Source organism: Pristiophorus japonicus, chromosome X (genome assembly GCF_044704955.1).
Source record: "Pristiophorus japonicus isolate sPriJap1 chromosome X, sPriJap1.hap1, whole genome shotgun sequence".
Taxonomy (NCBI): Eukaryota; Metazoa; Chordata; class Chondrichthyes; family Pristiophoridae; genus Pristiophorus; species Pristiophorus japonicus.
In genome coordinates, this window is record NC_092010.1 from 21383998 (window position 1) to 21411767 (window position 27770).

A 27770-nucleotide genomic window follows, 5' to 3' on the forward strand; every position below is an offset into this window, starting at 1 on the left:
CTTTCTTGCATCTTCTCCAGTGTGTCCATATCCTTTTTGTAATATGGAGACCAGAACAGTGCACAGTGCTCCAAGTGTGGTCTAACCAAGGTTCTATACAATTTGAACAAAACTTCTCTGCTTTTCAATTCTATCCCTCTAGAAATAAACCCTAGTGCTTGGTTTGCTTTTTTGTGGCTTTGTCGGAGTGGCGGCTGACCGAGGAAGACCTTAACTGACGGCTGCGGTCGGCAACGGGAACAAACCCCGACCCCCTTGTCCCGATGGCATGGAGAGTGGGCCTACGACTGCGCCAGTGGGAGAAAGGAGCTGCTTCCAGCAATGTAAACTGACACTGGTGGAGCCTGATGTGTCCGTAGAGGCCAGCTCCCCCCCTCATGGTGAACGTCAAAACGGGAAAGCAGCATTGCACGAAATTGGATGCACGCAATCACAAAGCAAGGATCGGCAACTCTGGCCGGACGAATTTCTGGAGGTTTCATCACATGACCTCCCGCCTCCAACCGCCCCGCCCCATCAAACAGCCCGTTTCCCGCCCACCCCACTCCAACTCCAATAGTTTTATAACTGTTCAAAGATGCATTTCATCATTATAGGCAGTCCCTCGGAATCGAGGAAGACTTGCTTCCACTCTATAAATGAGTCCTTAGGTGGCTGAACAGTTCAATACGAGAAGCACAGTCCCTGTCACAGGTGGGACAGATAGACATTGAGGGAAGGGGTGGGTGGGACTGGTTTGCCGCACGCTCCTTCCGCTGCCTGCGCTTGGTTTCTGCATGCTCTCGGCGATGAGACTCGAGGTGCTCAGCGCCCTCCCGGATGCACTTCCTCCACTTAGGGCGGTCTTTGGCCAGGGACTCCCAGGTGTCAGTGGGGATGTTGCACTTTATCAGGGAAGCTTTGAGGGTGTCCTTGTAACGTTATCTCTGCCCACCTTTGGCTCGTTTGCCGTGAAGGAGTTCAGAGTAGAGCGCTTGCTTTGGGAGTCTCGTGTCTGGCATGCGAACTGTGGTGTATGTAGCACACAAATCACTGACTCCACACTGTCTGGTGTAAATCTAACTGCTGTGACCTTTGTCCTTTATTGTTCAGCTCCAGAGTGCCTCTCAGGTGTGGTGGTCAGCCTTATATAGCACCTGTTGCAGGTACTACCAGGGTTTCCCACCACAGCGCCCTCTGTGGTGTGGCATAGTGCTTACATTACATTTAAGGTACTGGGACGATACACACATCATTACATAACACGAACAATGTGAACAATGTGAAAAAATGCGAACAAGGATGCATTTAAGGGGAAGCTAGATAAGCACGAGAGAGAAAAGGATATGTTGATGAGGTGAGATGAAGAGGGGTGGGAGGAGGCTCGTGTGTAGCATAAACACCGGCACGGAGCGGTTGTGTCGAATGGACTGTTTATGTGCTGTAGCCTCGATATAAAACAAAAGAACCCACCCCCTCACACACATATTTTTAATACCCCTATGACTTTTCTCCCCGGGTGATCGCAGCAGTGTTCAGGAGATTAATCTCTATTTCCTGGAGACCCCAGGACAATCCTGGAGGGCTGACAACCCTATCGCAAAGATAAAAGTATATTTAATGGACTCGATTCGGCATGTCAGTCTGACTCTGCAGCAATTAATTTGCAGTTGCTTTCCAGATTCACAGTTGAAGTGCTAATGGAAATGGTGTTGAGATATTCACCGTGATCTCGAATTGAGAGAGAAGATTTCAGTTCTAGTTGTGGAGTTTAAAGGGACATGGTCCCTCCTGTAAAGTCACGACAAAAGCTTTTGCACTCATTTGACTGCCTGGTGAAGTCCTGAGCAATGCATAAGTTGGCACAGTACTTACAGCACAGAAACAAGCCATTTGGCCCAACCAGTCCATGCCGACATTTATGCTCCACTCGAGCCTCCTCCCGTCTTTCCTCATCTAAATCTATCAGCATAACCCTCTATTCCATTCTCCCTCATTTGCTTGTCCAGCCTCCCCTTAAATGCATCTTCACTATTCGCCTCAAGCACTTCCTGTGGCAGTGAGTTCCACATTCTCACCACTCTCTGGGTAAAGAAGTTTCTCCTGAATTCCCGATCGGTGACAATCTTATATTGATGGCCTCTAGTTATGCTCATCCCCACAAGTGGAAACACTCTCTCTGTATCCACTCTATCAAAACCTTTCATCATTTTACAGACCTCTATTAGGTCACCCCTCAGCCTTCTCTTTCATCTTTTCCTGAGAAGTATAACCTGGCTGTTCTGGTATCATCCTTGTTCATCGTGTTTACACCCTCTCCAGTGTCTCGAGATCCTTTTTATAATATGGCGACCAGAACTGTGCACAGTGCTCCAAGTGTGGTCTAACCAAGGTTCCAAACAAGTTTAGCATACAGATCAACAACAGCAACTTGCATTTATATAGCACCTTTAATGCAGTAAAACGACCCAAGGCGCTGCACAGGAGCGCCATCAAACAACATTTGACACCAAACCACGTAAGGAGATATTCGGGTGGGTGACCAAAAGCTTGGTCAAAGAGGTAGGTTTTAAGGAGAGTCTTAAAAGAGGAGAGCGAGGTACCGAGGCGGTGAGGTTTAGGGAGGGAGTTAGAGAGCTTAGGGCCCAGGCAACAGAAGGTACGACCGCCAATGGTGGAGTGACTAAAATCGTGGGTGCGCAGGAGGGCAGTATTGGAGCGCAGAGATCTCAGAGGGTTGGAGGGCTGGAGGTAATGGGTGAACGGGACTTGGTGCAGTTAGGATACTGGCAGCAGAATTTCGGTTGAGCTTAAGTTTATGGAGGGTGGAGGCCGGCCAGGAGAGCGCTGGAATTGGCAAGTCTAGAGATATCTGGAGAGCTTGGTCAAAGAGGTAGGTTTTAAGGAGCATCTTAAAGGAGCAAGAAGAGCTGAGGAGGTTGAGGGAGGGAATGGCGTCCGTTTCTCCTCCCTTTCCACTGCAGGTCGCGGTAGGTTAAAACTAATCCCTGACTATCTGGCTCACCTGGGAAGAATGCTCATTCGGGTGAGATGCTGGAAGGCTGCAAGTGGCGTCAGGAGAAGCCGGGGGGGATAATGAAAAGGTTTTGAGATGTGTATAATAAACCCATTGGCTTTGGGTGTCTCTCACATTCCAGTGCAACTATGATGATGAGAATGCTCTTCTGATGTGGCTTGGCATCCGGTTCTCCTCAGCCTTCCGTGAGGTGCCTTGGGGACGTTTCTCTACGTTGCGGAGGCACTACAAATGCAGATTCTTGTTGGCTCCTCCTTGAGAGATCAGCAACTTCCCCAGAGGGCGTCGTTGCCCTTTTAAATCTAATCTGCAAGTCTGGTGGTTGACCTCTGGGCAGCTGGTAATGCTCAATGGAGATCACAACCGCGTCTGATGCAGAAGAGGTCCCGCCATGAGCAGCAGGCCGATGATGAGTTAAAGGGGCTCTGTCAGCTCCCACTACTCTGAAAGCACAATCACATTCCGCACTTCAGTGCCTCCCAACAGTGGCCATTCCAGAATTCTGGAGCCGAGACAGCGAAGGTCAGCAGACGATCCGACTGCGGGATCCTGTCCTCACCCAGCGACCACAGTCATCAAAACTGGGGTGCTGAAGGCAAGCTTAGAGGCCAGCTGAGAACAGCTAACTTCGCAGACACCAGAGCCGAGAAATGATGACTAGTGGGTGTTTGTAGAATGAGTCAGCACAGAAGGAGGCCATTCGGCCCTTCGTGCCTGTGCCAGCTCTTTGAAAGAGCTATCCAATTAGGTCCAGTCCCCTGTCCTTTCCCCACAGCACTTCAAGTTTTTCCCCTTCAAGTATTTATCCGTTTCGCTTTTGAAAGTTAATACTGAATCTCCTTCCAATGCCCTTTCAGGCAGCGCGCTGCAGATCATAACAACTCGCTGTGTAAAAACATTAATCTCACCCTCTGGTTCTTTTGCCAATCACCTTAAATCTGTGTCCTCTGGTTACCGACCCTCCTGCTACTCGAAACCGTTTCTCCTTCTTTATTCTATCAAAACCCTTCATAATTTTGAACCCTTCTGTTAAACAGCTAAGTGTTCGTTCAACACTGTCTGCTATTTTCAAGGTGTTAAACTGTTTCTGTGAAACGGGTTAGGGCCTCTGCTAAGATAGCTGAGAAAGGGATATCACGCAAACAGATTCAACAGATTTCGGATGAGACGTTAAACCGAGGCCTCGTCTGCCCTCTCAGGTGGATGTAAAAGATCCCATGGCCACTATTACGAAGAAGAGCAGGGGAGTTATCCCCGGTGTCCCGACCAATATTTATCCCTCAATCAACATCACAAAAAACAGATTATCTGGTCATTATCACATTGCTGTTTGTGGGAGCTGGCTGTGCGCAAATTGGCTGCCGCGTTTCTTACATTACAACAGTGACTACGTTCCAAAAGTACGTCATTGTAAAATGCTTTGGGACGTCCTGAGGTCATGAAAGATGCTATACAAATGCAAGTCTTCTTTAGATATTCTTTAGATGATCTTTCAAACTTACCCAACCAGTGGGGATGATACCAATTGGAAACCACGGGGGCACTGCCCATAGTTTTCCCAGTCGGTACCTTCCAAATGCAGTCCGATCAAACCGCCTACTCACGACATAAAGGGTAACATGGCTAATAAATAAATCTATTGCTGCTATTATTGTCAGCTGTGGCTCAGTGGGTAGCACACTCACCTGAGTCAGTAGGTTGTGGGTTCAAGTCCCACTCCAGAGACTTGAGCACATAATCCAGGCTGACACTCCCAGTGCAGTGCTGAAGGAGTGCAGCACTGTTGGAGGTGCCGTCTTTCGGATGAGACGTTAAACCAAGGCCCACGTCTGCCCTCTTGTGTGGATGTAAAAGATCCCATAGCACTATTTCGAAGAAGAGCAGCGGAGTTCTCCCCAGTGTCCTGAGCAATATTTATCCCCTAATCAACATAACAAAAACAGATGATCTGGCTATTTAATTCATTGCTGATTGTGGGAGCTTGCTGTGTGCAAATTGGCTGCCGTGTTTCCTATATTACAACAATGACTGCGCTTCAAAACTACTTCATTGGCTGGAAAGCAATCTTTAGGACGTCCTGAGGTTGTGAAAGGCGCTATAGAAATACAAACTCTTCCGTTCTTTCTTATACGTTGACACTCAATCCCCCCGCACCCTGCACATGGCAAGCAGAGATTTTTTTTCTCTGTCCCTTGCTATCCTCTCCAATCCTGAGGGAGCCGACTCCATGTTGGGGCACTGTTCGGTAGGTGTCGGATGCCCTCTGCTACCTTGCCCAAGTGGCCATTCTTCATGTGTGCGCCCAAGACGTTGCAAGACTATTCCGCTGTGAGGGCACCTCAGCCTAGGCCCATCCCAATGCACGCCCGAGTGCCCTATCCTGCAAGAGGTACTGAATAGGCAGAGTGCTAGCACTCTCTGAGTCAGAAGTTCGTGGGTTCAAGTGCCACTTCAGAGACTTGACTGACCAGGCTGACACTCCAGCGCAGTGCTGAGGGAGTGCTGCACTGTCGGAGGTGACGTCTTTCAGATGAGACGTTAAACCAAGGCCCCGTCTGCTTTCTCAGGTGGATGTAAAAGATCCCAGGGCACTATTTCGAAGATGAGCAGGGGAGTTCTCCCCGGTGTCCTGGCCAATATTTATCCTTCAACCAACCTCTCTAAAAACAGATCATCATCTCATTGCTGTTTGTGGAGCTTGCTGTGCGCAAACTGGCTGCCGCGTTTCCTACATTACAACAGTGACTACACTTCAAAAAATAGTTCATTGGCTGTAAAGCGCTTTGGGACCTCCTGAGGTCATGAAAGGCGCTATAGAAATGCAAGTTCTTTCTTTACTTCGTTTTTTAAATTCAAATGGTGACACATATTTGGAATGATTTGCCCGGCTAAGGTAGTGGAGCCAAAGACTTAGTTCAAGGTGATGGGGTGGGTGAGTTAGTATACGGGAGAGATGAACTCAGATGGGAAAAGTGTATTTTCCTGACCCTTGACTTCCTCATGGGTAACACCTACGATGCCAACCCAGCAGAGATCGGTTAACTCACTGCAGACCAGAGATGGAACCTGGGACTTCCCTGATCTGCCTGGACCAGATAGTCCACCCATTGACTATGAGTTGATGGTAAATCCTACCCTCGTTCCATACTGGGCAGTGCACTTACCAAACATAACATCAGAGGATCTTTCTAGACATAAGATAAGGAGGGTGGAAATTCGCTCGCGCCTCTGTTGACCGGGCGGGGCGTTAAATTTTGCGCCGGGAAATGATTTGCGTCTCCAGCCGCAAAATCACTAGCTGGGCCCTGAGTGTGGGGCGGAGTGCTAAGGGAGGTGTTCCACGCCTCTCTCAGGGCGCTCGGCCGGCTGAGCAACTGAAAGTCCCCAGCTAAACAGCCGGCCTCGGAGCGCCCGAAGAGAGGCTTCCCTTGGAAAAAAAACATCTGAAAAACCCACAAAAAACATTCCCAGTACCTTACTCACCCCGCATAAACATAAATCACAAAAATAAAAAAATAAAAACCAAGCACACTTTACCCGAGGCCGACATTCTTTCCCTCACTGCGGCCGCTACAGGTCAGACCGCCCGTTTTCCCAGGCGGTCCCACTAGGGGGCGCTGCAGGGCACTACGGATCGGGCGCGAACCAAATTTCGAGCCGGTGTCGTAACCGGGGGGCGTCGCACACCGGCTCGCCTCTCCTGGGCGGTACTGCTCCGCGCCCCCCCCGCAAACCCCGCACCGAATGTCCCGGTGGGACGCTGGAAGCTGGACGCACGCCTGGAAGTGCTCTCCGCCGCCATTACCGCCCCTCCGAGGCGCTAACAGAGGCGGCAACAAACCGAAAATCCAGCCCTCAGAGTGTTTTGGACACAAAGAGAATTTTTCGACATGAAGGATCGGACAGGAAAGTGGAGTTGAGGTCGATGATCAGCCGTGATCTTATTGAATGGCAGAGCAGGCTCGAGGGGCCGAATGGCTACTCCTGTTCCTATTTCTTATGTTCTTCGAAGGAATCCTGCTTATACAAATGAGTTCATGGATTGTGCCGGTCATGCATATCAGGCCTTCTTGCCCTGCTCCTGATCAATAGGCTCCTGATGTAAATTGAACCTTTCTCTTTCAGAAAAGGCACCATTAATAACTTATGAATAGAATTCAATCATTTATTTGAACTCGTGTTTTTTTCCATTATTGTCAGAAATAAAAGAATAATTATTTCAATTCGCACCTTTGAAAATGAACCTAATGATTATCTACATAGATGCGGGACTGAGCGCTCGAAGGTTAAGCAGAGAGAGATTATTGAATGCTGCGTGGAACACGATAGATTCTGCATTTCATCTCAACAACAACATGCATGTTGCAAAACGTCTCAAGGCGTTGCACAGGAGCGATTATCAAACAAAATTTGACACTGAGCCACATAAGGATAAATTAGCGCAGGTGACCACAAGCTTGGTCAAAGAGGTAGGTTTTAAGAAGTGTCTTAAAGGAGGAGGGAGATGTAGAGAGGCGGATTCAAAGGAGGCAACTGGTTGGCGGTGGGCGGTGGGGGGGGGGGGCCTTGAAGGTTTACTTCGGTCTCCTTTGGGGGGGTAGTGAGAAGCTGTGAAGAACCTATCCCCAGGAGATGAAATGGGCTTGGGTTAGAACTCATGGTCGTGTGGCCTGTGCGTGGCTGGTGGAAGGAATGAGCTCTCAGAGGTTGAATAGACTTGTTTCCCGCTTTCTGCTTTTCTTAGCAAGATCCTGCAAATCCCCTGGGAGGACAGACGCACCAACATTAGCGTCCTCAACCAGGCCAACATCCCCAACATTGAAGCACTGACCACACTCGATCAGCTCCGCTGGGCGGGCCACATTGTTCGCATGCCCGACGTGAGACTCCCAAAGCAAGCGCTCTACTCGGAACTCCTTCACGGCAAACGAGCCAAAGGTGGGCAGAGGAAACATTACAAGGACACCCTCAAAGCCTCCCTGATAAAGTGCAACACCCCCACTGACATATGAGAGTCCCAGGTCAAAGAATAGTCCGCCCTAAGTGGAGGAAGTGCATCCGGGAGGGCACTGAGCACCTCGAGTCTCATCGCCAAGAGCATGCAGAAACCAAGCGCAGGCAGCGGAAGGAGCGTGCGGCAAACCTGTCCCACCCTCCCCTTCCCTCAACGACTATCTGTCCCACCTGTGACAGGGACTGTGTGCCTCGTATTGGACTGTTCAGCCACCTAAGGACTCATTTTAAGAGTGGAAGCAAGCCTTCCTCAATTCTGAGGGACTGCCTATGGTGAGGCCCAATGCTTGGGAGCTGAATTTGGGCAAATAGTAACAATACGGGTCTTGCCCATGGACCTTCCACTGTGCCCGTGCAGCCTCCATTGTAAGGGTGACCTACGATCCTCAACTGTGCATTGAAATGTCACAGTAAGCTTATTCTTCACATCCATTTAAGGTACCAGGGACACTCATTATTTGCAAAGATAAAAATGTCCAGGCGTTTCCCATTACTGGGGTACAATTCATATGTCAGCCTGGGCAGTGAGTGTTGATAGGCTGACTGACCTTGGGCCAATGTCCAATTCCAATTCTGACCTCGCACAACAAAGAAAGACTTGTATTTATATAGCACCTTTCACAACCATCAGGCTTTACAGCCAATGAAGTACTTTTGGAGTGTCATCACTGTTGTAATGTGGGAAACGCAGCAGCCAATTTGCGCACAGCAAGCTCCCACAAACAGCAATGTGATAATGAATAGATAATCTGTTTTTGTGATGTTGATTGAGGGATAAATATTGGCCAGGACACCGGGGAAAACGCCCCTGCTCTTCAAAATAGTGCCATGGGATCTTTTACATCCACTCGAGAGAGCAGGCAGGGCTTCAGTTTAGCATCTCATCTGAAAGACAACACATCCAACAGTACAGCTCTCCCTCAGTACTACACTGGGAGTATCAGCCTAGATATTTATACTCAAGTCCCTGGAGTGGGACTGAGAACCCACAACCTTGTGACTCACAGGCAAGGGTGCTACCCACTGAGCCACAGCTGACACCATGCCCACATAACTGCACGTTTGAGGCATTAATGTGTGCCCTTACTCACGCAGTAGCACTGAGGCAGCGACACAGAGGAAATCAAGAGAAGCAGTGCAGAAGTGGCTTGAAAACTGTTCAACGTCTTACTGGGCCTTCTGTCGGAACCTCTAAACAACTGATCCCCTCAATCCCGGACACCCATCCATTCTGGATGGGAAGGTCGCTCAGTATTCTGTATCCGCGAAGGTTAACAAGTCGCACGCAGGGCGAGATGACATGGCCACACTTCATTTTAATACTGCAACGGAGCTTCTGCCCAGTTCCCACCTCTTGTGTCAGCCATGGCTCAGTGGGCAGCACCCTTGCCTCTGAATCAGAAGGTTGTGGGTTCAAGTCCCACTCCAGAGACTTGAGCACATAAATCTGGGGCTGACACTCCAGTGCTGCACTGTCGGAGGTGCTGCCTTTCAGATGAGCCGCTAAACTGAGGCCCCGTCTGCTTTCTCAGGTGGATGTAAAAGATTCCACGGTGCTATTTTGAAGAAGAGCAGGGGAGTTATACCCAGTGTCCTGGGACAATATTTATCCCTCAATCAACATCACTAAAACAGATGATCTGGTCATTATCATATTGCTGTTTGTGGGAGCTTGCTGTGCGCAAGTTGGCTGCCACATGTGCCACACTCCAAAAGTACTTCATTAGCTGTAAAGCGCTTTGAGACGTCCGGTGGTCATGAAAGGCGCTATAGAAATGCAAGTCTTTCTTTCGCCACTGAAACTGTGAGCGGTGTGCAATGTTGGCGGAGGTCTGGTGCTGTCGACCTCCAACCAATTGGCCGATCGGGTTCCCCTGAATAATCAGGTGAAATGTGGAGCCAGCCTTTGGCTCATTGGTAGCAGTCCCGCTTCCTGAGAAAGACTTCCATTTACATTTACCAAGTCCGTATCTAACCTGCTGTACAACACAGTCCTCACACTTACCAGCAGTTAGTCAAAATGGTTCAAAATGGGGAAAATGCCACTCCATGATATCAAACAGATTTGGTTGTTCCAAATCTCCGAACGCTTGGAAATGAATCAATAGGTGCATATATGTACACAACTCGAATTCATAACAGCAAACATCAGCCCTGGTTGTCAAATGAGGGAATGGCTTGTAATTTGAAGCCACACTTCCTTGGTTCAGAGAGTTGTTTTAGCTTTCCCAGTTTCAATAAATATTTAAAGTAAGGCGATTGAACTGTGAAACAAAAGTGGCTGGCAGGATTGCTCCCACAATGCCTCGCCGCTCACTGTGTTGCTCACCTCCCCATGCCACAACTTCACCCTCGGCATATGACTGGTATCTGCATTGGTCAATTGTTTGGAGCACAGCGTTACCGTAGGGATAGAAGCAGTTCTGATCAGAGTGCAAACGACAGTGTGCAATCTGATTTAAAAGAAAGAAAAGATAGACTTGCATTTATATCATATATCATGGGCGGTCCCTCGAATGAGGATGACTTGCTTCCACAAGAGTTCACAGGTGTTTCGATGAAGGACCCGATGTTCCGGCCCTGAACTCCAGTTGAGGGGGTGGAAGATGCCTGTGCGTGGATTTTTTTAACGTGTGCTGACCGTTGCACACCAGCCACCACACGGGCTTGACAGAGCTAGGCCTTTGTCCAGTGGTAAGGGTTAACCAGGACGACTGGAGACCAGAGACACGGACCTAGTGCGCGCACATATCGCAGTGTGGGCTGCCCCGTGCTGCCCCTGGGCCCCATTCCCTCATTCGCCGCACCTTTATATAGCGCCTTTCAGGACCACCAGACACCTCAAAGAGCTTTACAGCCAATGAAGTACTTTTGGAGTGTAGTCACTGTAAGCTCCCACAAACAGCAATGTGATAATGACCAGATAATCTGTTTTTAGTGATGTTGATTGGGGGATAAATATTGGCCCAGGACACCGGGGAGAACTCCCCTGCTTTTCTTCGAAATAGTGCTGTGGGATCTTTTACATCCACCTGAGAGGGCAGACAGCTCATCCGAAAGATGGCACCTCCGACAGTGCAGCGCTCCCTCAGCACTGCACTGGGAATGTCAGCCTGGATTTATGTGCTCAAGTCCCTGGAGTGGGGACTTGAACCCACAACCTCCTGACTCAGAGGTGAGAGTGCTGCCCACTGAGCCACAGCTTGAGAAAAAAAAGAGAAAACGTGAATTAAGGTTGCCAACTCTGGCTGGAAGGTTGCATCACATGACTTCCCGCCCGCCCACCAACCGCTCCGCTCACTCAAACAACCTTTTCCCCCCCACTCTCCAATATTTTTATAACTAATAAATAAAAGTCTTCAAAGAAAGGGCTCGACGGGCCGAAAGGCCTGGTTCCGTGCTGTAACCATTCTGTGATTGTATTAAATTTATATACAAAATACACAATTTCTTAAACGACCCTATAATTCCCCCCACCCCCGCCCCCCCGCGCCCCCACCAGTAGATTCACCTTTAATTCCTGGAGGGTCATAGACAATCTTGGCGGGTTAGCAACCCGAAGAGAAAAGTTTTGTGAATGATGCTGCTGGCTCACAGAGTGAGTGCGGATTTGCCGCAAGCATTGAAAAGGGAGCTGAACGAGTTCCTTGACGTAGCTGATTAACAACGTACAAAAGGTAGGTGGGATGTTGGCTGATGTGTCTCAAAGGTCAGTCTGGGTTCCTAGAACTCGTTTCCAGCGCATTCCGGGGGTCAGAGAGGAATTTCCCAGATCGCTTTTCCCTGAATTGCCTAGCTCTGTAATCTGCTCCAGCCTCACAACCCCCCCCCCCCGCCCTCCGCCACCCCAGAGATGTCTGCGCTCCTCTAATTCTGGCCTCTTGAGCATCCCTGATTATAATCGCTCAACCATTGGTGGCCGTGCCTTCTGTTGCCTGGGCCCCAAGCTCTAAAACTCCCTTCCTAAACCTCTCCGCCTCTCTACCTCTCTCTCCTCCTTTAAGACGCTCCTTAAAACCTGCCTTTTTGACCAAGCTTTTGGTCACCTGCCCCAATTTCTACTTATGCGGCTTGGTGTCAAATCTTTTAGCGCATAATACTCCTGTGAAGCGCCTCGGGACGTTTCACTACGTTAAAGGCGCTATATAAACACAAGTTGTTGTTGTTGAATTGGCCCAAAGGTTTTTTCCCCTCTCCCCATAGATTGTGTGGCTACTGGTGGGTGGGGGGCTTTGGGGATCATGATGCTCAGTTGCACCACGGCCGTGTAAGAGAGGCTTGATGGACCAAGTGGTTTTTTCCTGTCTCTCACTTTCCCACGATATATATGAAGCTGCAAACACTACTGACTGACCTCTGACCTGGAAACCAGAGCGACACTATCGGCAACTGTTGGAGCAGCTCCCCCTAGGGGCAGCTGATGGATACGCTCTTACAATATACAAACCAGCTGGTTGCACTGCATTTTTTGAAGTGCCATAACCTAGATTATTTAACAAAACTGAACTTCTCATTTACATTGTGGAATCCAGAGGAAATGGGCCACTGGGATGATTTTCAAGGGTGGGGGGCTGGGGTGGGATTATTGATTGGGACTTAACTGAGCCAGCCACATAAATACTGTGGCTACCAGAGCAGATCAGAGGCTGGGTATTCTGTGACGAGTGTCTCACCTCCTGCCTCCCCAAAGCCTTCCCACCATCTACAAGGCACAACTCAGGAATGTGATGGAATACTCTCCACTTGCCTGGATGAGTGCGGCTCCAACAACACTCGAGAAGCTCGACACCATCCAGGACAAGCAGCCCGCTTGATTGACACCCCATCCACCACCTTCAACATTCACTCCCTCCACCACCGGCGCACCGTGGCTGCAGTGTGTACCGTTTAAAAGATGTACTGCAGCAACTCGCCAAGGCTTTTTCGGCAGCACCTCCCAAACCCGCGACCTCTACCACCTAGAAGGACAAAGGCAGCAGGCGCATAGAACACCATCACCTCCAAGTTCCCCTCCAAGTCACCCACCACCCTGACTTGGAAATAAATCGGCCGTTCCTTCATCGTCACTGGGTCACAATCCTGGAACTCCCTCCCTAACAGCACTGTGGGAGCACCTTCACCACACGGACTGCAGCGGTTCAAGAAGGCGGCTCACCACCACCTTCTCAAGGGGCAATTAGGGATGGGCAATAAATGCCAGCGTCGCCCACGTCCCGGAACAAATACCAAAAAAACTGCCACATTCTCTTCCCACCCCACTTCACCTCACAGACAGTCTCCTTCACAGTTAGCCCCATGGGATCTTTAGCATCCGATCAGGACAGGTAGAACCTCAGCTAAGTTCAGTGCCTCGTGACGCAGCCATGGGGGTCCAGTATGGGGTTGAAGCTAAGCTCCTGTTTCCACGCCCCCGCCCCCCCTCTCCCTCCCGCTCTCCCTCCACCCCCTTCCCCTCCCCCAGAAGTACTTGAACCCACATTCTACTGTTACATTTGAGGGGGTGAGACCACTGCACAACAGAATGCACAAACACCTCAACTTCAGCTGACGAGATACACTGTCAGGAAAGAAAATCTCTTCTTCAAACCGAGGCCCCGACTGCCCTCTCAGGGAAGCCGAGCAGGAGAGTTATCCCCGGTGTCCTGGGGCCAATATTTATCCCTCAATCAACATCACTAAAACAGATGATCTTGTCATTATCACGTTGCTGTGTGTGGGAGCTTGCTGTGCGCAACTTAGCTGCCACGTTTCCTACACTCCAAAAGTACTTCATTGGCTGCAAAGCACTTTGAGACGTCCGGTGTTCGTGAAAGGCGCTATAGAAATGCAAGTCTTCTTCTTCTTCTTCAGTGTCTTCCTTTCAGCTCACCCATCCGCTGTCAACCCCAAATCCTTTAAATTGGAATCTATGCCTGGGCACACGAGACTGTCGGAGACTGAACAGGTTGCACCGACACAACCAGTACTAATACTTTGTCCCTTGCCACACGGCATGAACTGTTCTCTCTTGCTCCTCATAGTTTCCAAATATGCCTTCCTGCTCACTCTTCCTCCTCCCTGCATTGTCAGAAAGCAAGATGCACTCTGACAGGATGAACTCGAATTCCTTGTCTCCCGTGACCTCCAACCTGTGGCACTCTTTGCCTCCCTTGGTGTTCCCTCCCTCTCACGCTCGGCAGGCTTTGAACAGTCCAAGCTGGGCGGTCACCTCGCTGCCACCTCTTCATTCGCCTCATTCTCTCTCTCTCCCACGATTTCAAGATGGCGCCCTGCATTGAGGGCCTTGGCCTTTGACCTTCGGCCTCTCAATGGAAAAAGGTGAACAGGAGCGACAGAACGGATCAGTTGTGCAATGAATCCCGCTGGTGCTCCTTCAAAGAACACTCCCCCACACTTTGTGCCAGACAATATTACTTTGCAGCCTCCTTCAGTTCGAATCCTGCGTTGTTCATTCACAGAATGTTGGCCATTTGGCTTATCAGTGACGCTTTAAGTTTCACGAGCTTTTTGCAAGTGCAGAGTTATTAATGTGTAATTTGGTCATGACGGACTGGATCACCATTTTATGAGAACTTGCATGCCACCCTGGCGCCCTCCCCTTCCCCCACCAGCCTCCCACCCGCCATTTCAAAGTCCTCAACAAGGAGGAGGTTAAAGCTTTGTGATTTTTGTTCTGCGGAGTTCAAAGTTCATCCCCATCTGCTTTTCGGACTGCGCAGCTCATGCCTTGAATGGTCTGTCTGGAAATTTTCTAGAATGCAGTTTAGAGACGAAAGTACATTTAAAAAAAAAACAGATGTCTGATTTCTTTGCGTCACATAGAATGCTGCAAATCTTTGAGGATGTAGCGAACAGGGTGGATGTAGGGGAACCAGTGGATGTGGTGTATTTGGACTTCCAGGAGGCATTTGACAAGGTGCCACATAAAAGGTTACTGCACAAGATAAAAGTTCACAGGATTGGGGGTAATATATTAGCATGGATAGAGGATTGGCTAACTAACATAAAACAGAGAGTCGGGATAAATGGCTCATTCTCGGGTTGGCAATCAGTAACTAGTGGAGGGCCGCAGGGATCAGTGCTGGGACCCCAACTATTTACAATCTATATTAGCGACTTGGATGAAGGGACTGAGTGTAACGTAGCCAAGTTTGCTGACGATACAAAGATGGGAGGAAAAGCAATGTGTGAGTAGGACACAAAAAATCTGCAAAAGGACATAGACAGGCTAAGTGAATGCGCAAAAATCTGGCAGATGGAGTATAATGTTGAAAAGTGTCAGATCATGCACTTTGGCAGAAAATAAATCAAAGAGCAAGTTATTATTTAAATGGAGAAAGATTGCAAAGTGCCGCAGGACAGCGGGATCTGGGGGTACTTGTGCATGAAACACAAAAGGATAGTATGCAGATGATCAGGAAGGCCAATGGAATCTTGGCCTTTATTGCAAAGGGGATGGAGTATAAAAGCAGGGAAGTCTTGCTGCAGTTGTACAGGGTATTGGTGAGGCCACACCTGGAATACTGCGTGCAGTTTTGGTTTCCATATTTACGAAAGGATATACAGGTGCAGTGTCCAGAATCCGGAACCCTCGGGACTGAGGCCGTTCTGGATTTTGCATTTTTCCGGATTTTGGAATGTCTTTCTGATGTCACGAATCCGAAAACACCCGAGCCTAGGCTTGGGTATTTCCGGATTTCGGAACGTCAGAAAGGTTGCGGGGGGCGGGGAAGAGAGTGGGGGGGGGGTTGCTCATTGATGAGCTGTTCGGGTCGCCAGGTGGGGCCTCGCCGCCGAGGACCTGATCGGGCGGGGCCCGCCGCCGTGGAGGAGTTCCTTGTCTGGCCCGAGGTAGGTGGGGTCGGGCAGCCGAGGTAAAGGGGAGGGAGGGGGGCCGGGGCGAGGTCGGGCCGGGGCGAGGTCGGAGCCCGTGAATTTGGGGCGGGCAAAGTCGTGGCGGGTGAAGTCGGCGGGGGGAGTCCGGATATCGGAACATTTTCCGGTTTCCGGACGACCCCGCCACGGATCGGCCCGTTGTCCGGATTCTGGAACATTCTGGATTCCGGAACTCCGGATTTTGGATGTCGAACCTGTACTTGCTCTGGAGGCAGTTCAGAGAAGGTTCACTCGGTTGATTCCGGAGATGAGGGGGTTGACTTATGAGGAAAGGTTGAGTAGGTTGGGCCTCTACTCATTGGAATTCAGAAGAATGAGAGGTGAACTTATCGAAACGTATAAAATTATGAGGGGCCTTGACAAGGTGGATGCAGAGAGGATGTTTCCACTGATGGGGGTGACTAGAACTAGAGGGCATGATCTTCGAATAAGGGACCACCCATTTAAAACAGAGATGAGGAGAAATTTCTTCTCTCAGAGGGTTGTAAATCTGTGGAATTCTCTGCCCCAGAGAGCTGTGGAAGCTGGGACATTGAATATATTTAAGACAGAGATAGACAGTTTCTTAAACGACAAGGGGACAAGGGGATATGGGGAGCTGGCGGGGAAGTGGAGCTGAGTCCATGATCGGATCAGCCATGATCTTATTAAATGGTGGAACAGGCTCGAGGGGCCGTATGGCCTACTCCTGCTCCTATTTCTTATGTTCTTATGTTAATTACATCGAATTTACATGACAGAAACAGACCATTGGGCCCAACAGGTCCGTGCCGCTGTTTATGCTCCACACGAGCCTCCTCCCACCCCTCTTCATCTCACCCCATCAACATATCCTTCTATTCCTTTCTCCCTCATGTGCTAATAATAATCCAGAGGTTATGGGGGTCATTTTAACTTCATGCGATGGTATAAAATGAGCAATACCGATTTGGTCACTCGTTAGACATTCGCCGTCTACCTCTTCGTTGAAATAGTGCCAAGGAATCTTTTACATCCACCCAAGAGAGCAGACGGGGCCTCGGTTTAATGGCTCATCCGAAAGACGGCATCTCTGACAGTGCGGCACTCCCTCTGCACTAATAGGACTAACAATAAATAAATGACAGACTAATAATAATAAACCGCCTTTTTTCATCTCCATAACATTGCCCGCCTCTGCCCCTTGCCTCAGCTCGTCTGCTGATGAAACCCACATCCATGCCTTTGTTACCTCTAGACCTGACTACTCCAACTCACTCCTGGGTGGCCTTCCATATTCTACACTATGTAAACTTGAGGTCATCCAAAACTCAGCAGCCCGTGTCCTAACCCGCACCAAGTCCCACTCACCCATCACCCCTGTGCTTTCTGACCTACATTGGCTCCCAGTTAAACAACGCCTCGATTTCAAAATTCCCATCCTTGTTTACAAATCACTCCATGGACTTGCCCCTCCCTATCTCTGTAACCTTTTTCAGCCTCACAATCCCACAAGATGTCTGCGCTTCTCAAATCCTGGTCTCTTGAACATCCCTCATTATAACTGCTCAACCATCGGTGGACGTGCCTTCAGCTGCCTGGGCCCTAGGCTCTGGAACTCCTTAAACCTCTCCGCCTCTCTACCTTTCTTTCCTCCTTTAAGACGCTCCTTAAAACCTGCCTCTTCAAACAAGCTTTTGGTCATCTGCCTTAATTTCTCCTTGGGACGTCTTACTATGTTAAAGGCGCTATATAAATAAAAGTTATAATTATTATTAATAGTCCATTGGACCTTCTGTGAGGTCACAGTGAGTGCTAGTCCGCCGCCATCTTGCCACTGAAGGGGAGATACTGAAGGCCGTGAGATTTTCCTGGTCTTTCCCCCACCTCCCACCATGGCTCTGGCGGTAGACCAGCGGAACCACTTTCCCCTCCACAGGGCATGGCATCGGCAGCTGAAAATGGCCGTAAATCGTTGCGGGAGACCGGTAAAATGCCCTGCGGAAGTTCAGGGACAAAGCTCCTCCCAGTCTCCCAAGGCCCTGTGGCGGCAGTGCCCCCAGCTGGCTGCCACGCAGATCGGAAATGGATGGGTTTTGCCCTAAAACATGAGAACATAAGAAATAGGAGCAGGAGTCGGCCATTTGGCCCCTCGAGCCTGCTCCGCCATTTAATAAGATCATGGCTGATCTGATCATGGACTCAGCTCCACTTCCCTGCCCGCTCCCCATAACCCTTTATTCCCTTATCGCTCAAAAATCTGTCTATCGCCACCTTAAATATATTCAATGACCCAGCCTCCACAGCTCTCTGGGGCAGAGAATTCCAAAGATTTACGACCCTCTGAGAGAAGAAGTTCCTCCTCATCTCCAGTTTAAATGGGTGACCCCTTATTCTGAAACTTTGCCCCCTAGTTCTAGATTCCCCCACGAGGGGAAACATCCTCTCTGCATCCACCTTGTCAAGCCCCCTCATTATCTTTTACGTTTCAATAAGATCACCTCTCATTCTTCCAAACTCCAGTGAGTAGAGGTTCAACCTGCTCAACCTTTCCTCATAAGTCAACCCCCTCATCTCCAGAATCAACCTGGTGCCCGAAATCTAGGCCCTTATTAAGTGCCACCTCTGGCAGGTACACCACCACATGGGAGGATGCAGCCAGGGCCTCTGTCCAATGTTCAGGTGTGCGCCAAATGTGTCAAACCTCGTCCAACGCCCCTCCTCCCCCGTGGGCCGACTCCACGCGGCATCTCCTTGCACGCCTCAGGATAGTGGCACGCTCCACTACCCAGCAGACCTTGGGGCACCGCAGTGTTCTGAGTCTGTGCTCGTGCCAATACTTTCTGTCGACGGAAGTGGGATGGCTGGTCCATAGTAGTAATCTCGCGACCCTTGCAACTGTTACAGTAACACATTCGGAAGCTTAAAGGGGCAGTGCTGTGGTGGTAAAGACGCTGTATCACAACATCACAAGCTGTCGGCCGTGGCTCAGTAGCTCATGCGACAGACGGCACCTCTGACAGTGCGGCGCCCCCTCAGTACTAATAGGTGTAATAGACCATTTCTGAGTTTGCGCTATGGGTATCGGAAATTGTAGCGTGCGCATTGCCCGCTTCTTACCACGGAGGCGGACATGAGGGCAGCACATGCCCGAATTTCCGATATGCCTGGGCAAGGCTCCCTGTCAGGAGTGTGACCTCAGGCAGTTACCCCGCTTCACTTTGCTTTTCAACCCCCCCGCCCCCCATCTTCTCCTGAAGCGAACTCATGTTCAACGGGCACTGGGCACCCGCCAGCACCTTGTAACTATTCTTCATAGTGGGGAGGCTATTCAATGACAGACTGTGTCAGCCGTGGCTCAGTGAGCAGCACACTTGCTCCTGGTGTCAGGAGGTTGTGGGTTCACAGTCCCACTCCAGGGACTGCAGCACATAAATCCAGGCTGACTCTCCCACTGCAGTGATGAGGGAGTGCTGCACTGTCGGAGGTGTCAACTGTCGGAGGTGTCACCTATCAGATGAAACATTCAACCAAGTCAGGTAGACGTAAAAGATCCCATGGCATTATTTTGAAGAGGAGTAAGGGAGTTCTCCCTGGTGTCCTGGCTGATATTTATCCCTCAACCTACATCACGAAAAGAAATGAACTGGCTATTATCACATTGCCGTTTTGTGGAATCTTGCTGTGCGCAAATTGGCTGCCACATTTCCTACATTACAACAGTACAACATTATAAATCCTACATTCAAAAAGTAATTCATTGGGTGTAACGCGTAATGAGGTTGTGAAAGGCGCTATAGAAATGCAAGTCTTTTTTTTCAGTGCTGTCCTAGGCACTGCACTTGACCACTGAGCCATCAGGGACAGCCGTTATCTTTGTTTTCGATGGCAGGCCCCAGATGAGATTTATTTTTCTCCCTCCTTTTAACTCCTGATGCATCATAACCCAGCAGAGGGGGTGGGGTTGCGGCAGGGGTGGGCAGCTTACATCAAGGCCTCTGCCTGTGATGCGCTGCGGCAGGCCAATATGAGGTGCATTCTGGGACAGATGTGGCTGCCATTTTGTGAAGATGAGGTCTGGATTTCCGCTCAAAGCTGAAAGTGGGAAAATGCCTCTCATGAACGAGTCGTGCACAAATAGATCTTATATACTTCGAACTTTTTGACAGTTGGGTGATTTAATTAAATCTGATGAAGGAAAACATCTGCCGCATTGGAAAGATGGGAAAGGAGATGAAATACTAGAGGCTGAGCTGAGGTGGCACTTAGCAGCTGGCATCATCTGCAGGAAAGGTGAATCACAAATTCGCAGTGTAAATGTAAAGGTCAATGAACAACTTGTATTTATATAGCGCCTTTAATGTAGTGAAACGTCCCAAGGTGTTTCACAGGAGCGATTATCAGACAAAATTTAACACCGAGCCACATAAAAAGCTATTGGGACAGCTGACCAAATACTTGGTCAAAGAGGTAGGTTTTAAGGAGCATCTTAAAGGAGGCGAGAGAGACTTAGGGAGGGAGTTCCAGAGCTTGGGGCTGGCCAACAAAAGGCACGGCCGTCAATGGTTGAGACAATATAATCAGAGATGCTCAGGAGGGCAGAATTGGAGGAGCGCAGAGATCTCAGGGGGGGTTATGGGGCGGGAGGAGATTACAGAGATAGGGAGGGGGGCAGGCCATGGAGGGATCGGAAAACACGGATGAGAATTTTGAAATCGAGGCGTTGCTTAATCGGGAGCCAATGTAGGTCAGCGAGCACAGGGGGTGATGGGTGAGCGGGACTTGGTGCGAGTTAGGACATGGGCTGCCGAGTTTTGGATGAGCTCAGGTTTTCTGGGGTGGATGGAGGGTGGAGAGTAAGACGAGTTGCCGATTCGCTAGCGCCTGGTCTGCACTACTACCCATGTCAGATTTACAGCCCCATTATCCAGTTTGCACGGCAAGAATTCCCTGATTTAAATGCGCTGTTAACGGTATGGACATTAAATCCATAATGTCGCGGCGACCCCGACCTGTGAGGTCGATCAGTGGCAGGTCGGGGCCTTCAAAGGCGAGTAGCGTGGAGCATACCACTCCAGGGAGCAGCGCGAGCTGGTGCAGGAGGGCGATGGCTGTGAAGAGGGCGACTGGTTTGGACGTCACCATAACCCAGGTCGGTGACTGGAGCGCGGGCAGATACAGCAGGAGCGGCGAGGTCGGGGCGAAGGAGCAGCGAGAGATTGCAGAGCGACGTGATCGGGGCCCAGGAGAGGCGAGAGTTTGGGGCCCAGAAGAGGCGAGGGCCCAGGGGCAGCACGGGCCCAGCCCACACTGTGCGATACGTGTGCACACTAGGTCCGTGCAGCAGAGCTGGTCTCCAGTCGTCCTGGTTAATCCTTGCCACTGGACCAAGACCTAGCTCTGTCAAGCCCGTGTGGTGGCTGGTGTGCAACGGCCACCCCACGTTAAAATAAATCCACCCACAGGCATCTTCCACCCTTCAGGATGTAGTTCGAGATCTGAAATATTAGGTCCTTCATTGAAAGACCTGTGAACTCATCCCTTTTTGCATGGAAGCAAGTCACCCTCGCTTCGAGGGACTGCCTATGATGATGATGATGAAATAGTCCCACAATAATGGGAACTCTGTGCAGCCCCACGATGGACGACTGCACCCGACCCTCTGCCCAGATCTCCCGTTGCTACAACATTGCCTATTAAAAGAAAGACTTGCATTTGTATAGCGCCTTTCACAGCCTCTGGACGTCCCAAAGCACTTTATAGCTGATGAACTACTTTTTAAAGTGTAGTCACTGTTGTAATGTGGGAAACACAGCAGCCAATTTGCGCACAGCAAGCTCCCACAAACTGCAATATGATAATGACCAGATAATCTGTTTTAGTGATGTTGATTGAGGGATAAATATTGGCCAGGATACCCGGGTGAACTCCCCTGCTCTTCTTCGAAACAGTGCCATGGGATCTTTTACATCCACCTGAGAGAGCAGACGGGACCTCGGTTTAACATTTCATCCAAAAGACGCTGTAACGTATTTGCTTTGTGGGTTCTTTGCTTAAGAATTCATAGCAACATATTGGTTTATTAACAAAGGTTTAACAATCACACTACACATTACCAGTTCATCCACTAGGCTCACAACTGCATACCTCATCACGGTTGACCTGGACTAAACTGACTGGGGTTATATTGAGTCTTATGAACATCACGTGGCTGGCTAAGCCATTTACAATGCAACAGCTCTACAAGTATTTTGGTTGTGCCTGTAAATCAAAAGTAAATCAGGTGCCCCCTGATTAAAGGGGGAGAGCATCAAAACCGACACATTAAACAAATTAACTTTTAACAATAATGGTTCAAATTAAAATTTGGTTGCCGGGGGTGATGATGCACTCCAGTCCCTCCGGCGCCCACCTCTCGCGGAAGGCCGCGAGCGTACCGGTGGACACCTCGTGCTCCATCTCCAGGGACACCCTGGCTCGGATGTAACCGCGGAAGAGAGGCAGGCAGTCGGGCTGAACGACCCCCTCGACCGCCCGCTGCCTGGACCGGCTGATGGCACCCTTGGCCGTGCCCAGGAGCAGTCCTACGAGGAGGCCCTCGGACCTACCCACTCCCCTCCGCACAGGGTGCCCAAAGATCAGGAGTGTGGGCCTGAAGTGCAGCCAGAATTTGAGGAGCAGCCCCTTCAAAGCAACAACTCTACAACTCTTTTGTTGTAATCAATTAATCACGTGCCCCCTGATTAAAGCGGGGTGCGGGGGGGAACATACCAAACATTTTCAAACAAGTGCCCTCTTCTTTTTTGTTTTTTTTGTTTTGTTTTTCCCGAGGGCACCAAGAGGCAAATTATACAAGTGACCTCTGGCTAAAAGGGGGGGGGGGGCACTAAAATCGGCAATTAAACAAATTAAACTTTACTGTGATCATATTCACAGATGCATACATTACAAACAGCACCTCTGACAGTGCAGCACTCCCTCAGCACTGCACTGGGAGAGTAAGCTGAAATTTATATGTTCAAGTCCCTGGAGTGGGATTTGCACCTTTGATGCGCTGACTCAGAGGTGAGTGCGCTACCCACTGAGCCAGCCACAGTGTCAGGGGCCAGGATTGGCATACTGCCGATCAGCAATACTGCACCTTTAATCATCATCATCATAGGCAGTCCCTCGAAATCGAGGCGGACTTGTTTCCACTCCAAAAATGAGTTTTCAGGTCACTGTACAGTCTAATACGGGAATTACATCTGTCACAGGTGGGGCAGACAGTGGTTGAGGGAAAGGGCAGGTGGGGAGTCTGGTTTGCCGCACGCTCCTTCCTCTGCCTGCGCTTGATTTCTGCACGCTCTCGGCGATGAGACTCGAGGTGCTCAGCGCCCTCCCGGATGCACTTCCTCCACTTAGGGCGGTCTTTGGCCAGGGACTCCCAGGTGTCGGTGGGGATGTTGCACTTTATCAGGGAGGCTTTGAGGGTGTCCTTGCAACATTTCCTCTGCCCACCTGAGGCTCGCCTGCCGTGTCGGAGTTCTGAGTAGAGCGCTTGCTTTGGGAGTCTCGTGCCGGGCATGCGGACACCTTTGAGATACCCTGCGCAATCACGTACAGAAACCGCCCGAGACAAGTGAGGCACCGTACTCGCCAGTGAAAGCGCATTGCCGGGGCAAAAAGGCCAACTTCAGCCCCAGCTCCGACCAAACAATTTCCTTTAACCCGACAGACACTGAATTCGCAGGGCAACCTTTTATCACGCAAACAACCTTAACTGCGCGACCCGACCCAGAGCACTGAAACTGACGCACGTCACTTTAATCTGTAATCAATAGAATATTTCATTGCAAATCAAACTGTGCGTCATGGGCGGAGAGTTGTTGGGGGGGGGGGAGCAGGATAGGGTATTTGATTAAAGCCTTGGCACTGAGTCACATAACCCTTAAAACTGCACTGAGCAGACAGTTTAATGAGGGCGTCGCAAGAAAGGATAATGCTGGAAAAATCCAGGGATTTCGAAACAAAGTTTAATTCGGTGTAAGGATATTTTTTGTCAAGGAGCTGAGCGTTTGGAAGCTGTGGTTTAATATGTTAACTTATGGAATAAGTGGACTCCTTTCGGTTCAGTGAAGTAAACGATAACAGCTGGATGATCTATTGTGTGCTCTGATTTGTGTTCCAGCCTGACTATAATCACATAAACCTTCGTTAACACTTAAAGCCCTGAGCAGCCTTTGTTAACCCTCTCCCTGCCCAACTTCTCCCTGAAGGCTCTTTTGTTGAGGAATCCACCCGTTCGATACACGCCCTGGAGTGTTGGGGCTTATTCCAACACCCGGAAACCCAAAGCAAAATATAAAAGGAGGCCATCGCAGATGGGCATCCAGTTTACAAAGTATTTTTTTCATGTTTTTTTTTGAAAGAAAACTTGCGGGTCTGTGGGGAACGAGCAGGGCTGGGCAGGGGGGGCGGGGGTGATGGTCAGTGGGACTAATTGGATAGCTCTACCACAGGCCCAATGGGTTGAATGGCCTCCTTCTGTGCCCACACATGCGCCCTTTACCTGCGGGAGTTAGCGATAAGCCGGCAACCCCAACTGAGTCCCATCTCTTCCCCCCCACCCCCACTCCCCCGCCGAGCGCGGGGGATCCCAGTCCAGTTTCGTGGCTGGCAGTCATAGAATTGTACAGCACAGAAGGAGGCCATTTATTTTTAAAAGTTGCATTTATTCAATTGTTAAAAACATTTACGGCATCGTGATCATTCCATTGTACCATACAAATCATCCCTTTCCGAACTAAATCATAAACAAGCCCACCTTTCCACCACTCTGCACTTGTTAACATCAAAAAAACATCTTCCGTGACATGTATTAATCTAACTGTGCTTTTAAAAACTGATCATAAAATGACATCGAGAAATTCCGTCCTGAATAAAACATCCACAGAGCCTTGCAATGATCTGTTAGCTTGAGAAGGAGGCCATTCAGCCCATCGTGCCTGTGCCGGCTCTCTGAAAGAGCGATCCAGTTAGCCCCACTCCCACTGCTCTTTCCCCATAGCCCGGCACATTTTACCAAAAGAGAGAAAAAAAGTATCCTTCAATATAAGCAAGTCAAATTCGAAAAAGAGAAAGTCTGGAGCAGAGAGAAAGAGAGCGGTTCATTTACACCGGCAGTTAACAAATGAAAAGATTTGATTTGCTCAATTGACTCCAAAACTACTGTTCACAGCTGCCTGTGCTCTGAAGTGGTTGTTCTCAAATCCTTACACATTTTCCGAATACATCGAAGTGACCTAGTAAGGTTTCCGACAGCGTCTCGCAGGCTGTGGCAGGATCCTGCCAGACAATTTTTGAAAAAGTTGGTGTCAGCCACAGTAATCAGAGTAGTCCAGCCTTGTCGCAAATGGACAAAACAGGTGTGAGGTACGTCTGCATTTGGGAGCCAGAGGAGTTGTAATCATTCCGGCCCAGCACACACACACACACACACACACACATACACAGAACACAGACAAGGCTCAAGTCACTAACCTCGTACTCTGTAACAACATCCGCACTTTGCCAAGACCTTGCGGAACAAATGCTGGCACGCACAGCCTGGCCGCTGCTGCCCGCCCTTCATGCTACCTGGTTGGCACTCATGCCAGCCTGCCGTGGAGACCGAGGCACCGTGGCCATATACGCGGGGAGAGCCAGTCGTGAGGGAGGAATCTGTTGGAGATCTGTTCGAAAGCTGCTCACTCCAGAACAGGCACAGCACATGAAGTAACGGTTCGCTTGGCTTGGAAGCGGGTGGAGACTGCCTTCACTCACTCTCTCTCTCTCTCTCTCTCTCTCTCGCTCTCTCTCTCTCAATCTGTGGCTCTTCCAACAGTCAAGTACCACCCCCTCCCCCGCTCCCTGCAGCACTGACTGCAGATTCTGAGGCCTTGGGAAGGGTTGACAGCGCACAAGCTATCTGCACAGCTGGGTAAAAGTCCAGAGTAATCTCCAGCCATTTCACGGGCCCGAACTGATAGCAGCCTCTGATAAAACTCTCCACCACAACAGAGTGAGGCAGAATTCCAGGGGACCTGCCTTTGTGTGTCAGTGTGCGAGCTTGATGCAGACCAGCATCTGTGCGAAACAGTCTAAAAATGGAAAGTGTGTTAAACAGATGCAACTTAACCCGTTGAGAGGGTCGTGGAGCAGGGTTTTCCCCGATACCCTGTTTGTATTTGTTTTAAGCCACTACCTCGCTTTTTGCCTGCATGCCCTTCTGTAACCCAGACCATAATCTTTCACAGGCACAGCCAGATCAAACCAGAGAGTTGAGGGAAGTTTAAAGGCACATTTCTCTGCCCCCACCACCCCCCCAGCTGCCCTTCACCCCCCGCCAAACAAACAGCGTTGTTGAGGCCGTTGGGTTTTTATTTGGTTTTCATGGAGAATCAGAAAGAATGGCAGAGTGCGATTCCCCCCAAACGCATTGGGCAAAGATCCTGGAATCCAGACTTAATTAAAAAGGGATTGGACTTGCTGGGGTTTACTGTCCAATCGCTGAACTCGAGGCACAAGTGCTTAGAGCATTCATACTGTTCTGGTGGGCAGGTTAACAAGAGGAAGGTCGTAAGCTTGTGCTCAGCATTTGCACCTGAACTTCAACGATTCGGAAGCATATCGGGGTTGAGATTCCGCTAGTTATATCAGAGCAATCCGGGCGGAATCAACAACAACAAATTGGATTTATATCGTGCTTTTAACATAGTGAAACGTCCCAAGGTGCTCCACAGGAGTATTATAAGACAGAAAATTTGACACCAAGCCGCATGAGTAGAATTTAGCGCAGGTGACCAAAAGCTTGGTCAAAGAGATAGGTTTTAAGGAGCGTCTTAATGGAGGAAAGAGAGGTAGAGAGGCGGAGAGGTTTAGGGAGGGAGTTCCAGAGCTTGGGGCCCAGGCAACAGAAGGCATGGCCACCAATGGTGGGGCGATTATAATCAGGGATGCTCAAGAGGGCAGAATTAGAGGAGTGCAGACATCTCGGGGGTTTGTGGGGCTGGAGGAGATTACAGAGATAGGGAGGGGCGACGGCCATGGAGGGATTTGAAAACAAGGATGAAAATTTTGAAATCGAGGCGTTGCTTAACCAAAAGCCAATGTAGGTCAGCGAGTACAGGGATGATGGGTGAGCAGGACTTGGTGCGAGTTAGGACACGGGCTGCCGAGTTTTGGATGACCTCAAGTTTACATAGGGTAGAATGTGGGAGGCCAGCCAGGAGAGCATTGGAATAGTCCAGTCAAGAGGTAACAAAGGTAATGAGGGCTTCAGCAGTGGATGAGCTGAGGTAGGGTTGGAGACAGGCAATGTTACAGAGGTGGAAATAGTTATGCTGGAGATATGTGGTCCCAAGCTCATTTCAGCGTCAAATATGACATCATAAATGCATACAGATTGGTTCAGCCTCGGACAGAATCGGGTGATCCAGCGCTAATGATCAGGGAATTTTAATCGTCAGTGAGTTAGGCCTGCAACTACTTACACTCGTGTTTCCCGCTGGTTCAAGGTTCAATACGCCTGGATCAGGCCCCGCCCACAACACTAGCCATGCCCCCAGGTCGACATTGCGAGACTCTGCCGATTGCGTTGGTTCGGTAAGGCTCTTCAAATTGCGCTCATTTTCACAGGCGCACGGACGCTAGTTGGCTCGTTTTAACAGTGTTTACTCATCCCAAAAAGTATTGAATTTTACTAAGAAACTGACTAGTCTACACCAATGAAACTAGTAAATGGTTCCGTATAGTTTTTTAACAAAGCCATTGCATTCTATTACGCTGCCTGATTGCGCTGGTTCATGGAAATATAGAATCATAGAGGAGTACAGCACAATTCGGCTCGTCAAATCTGTGCCAGCTC

The 27770-nt window shown here is 49.7% G+C and overlaps 1 protein-coding gene across 4 annotated transcripts in view; it reads right to left on the reverse strand.

Annotated features, from left to right (window-relative positions):
- The window catches only part of LOC139240819 (rho guanine nucleotide exchange factor 25-like), a 266303-nt gene extending 240652 nt beyond the window's left edge, over positions 1-25651 (reverse strand). For all 4 annotated transcript variants that reach the window (XM_070869299.1, XM_070869302.1, XM_070869301.1 and 1 more), the window contains exon 1: positions 25406-25651. In XM_070869299.1, coding sequence (XP_070725400.1) covers positions 25406-25496 — 91 coding nt within the window. In that variant the 5' untranslated portion in view covers positions 25497-25651. The remainder of the gene's footprint in view (positions 1-25405) is intronic.
- Between the last annotated feature and the right edge of the window lie 2119 nt (positions 25652-27770).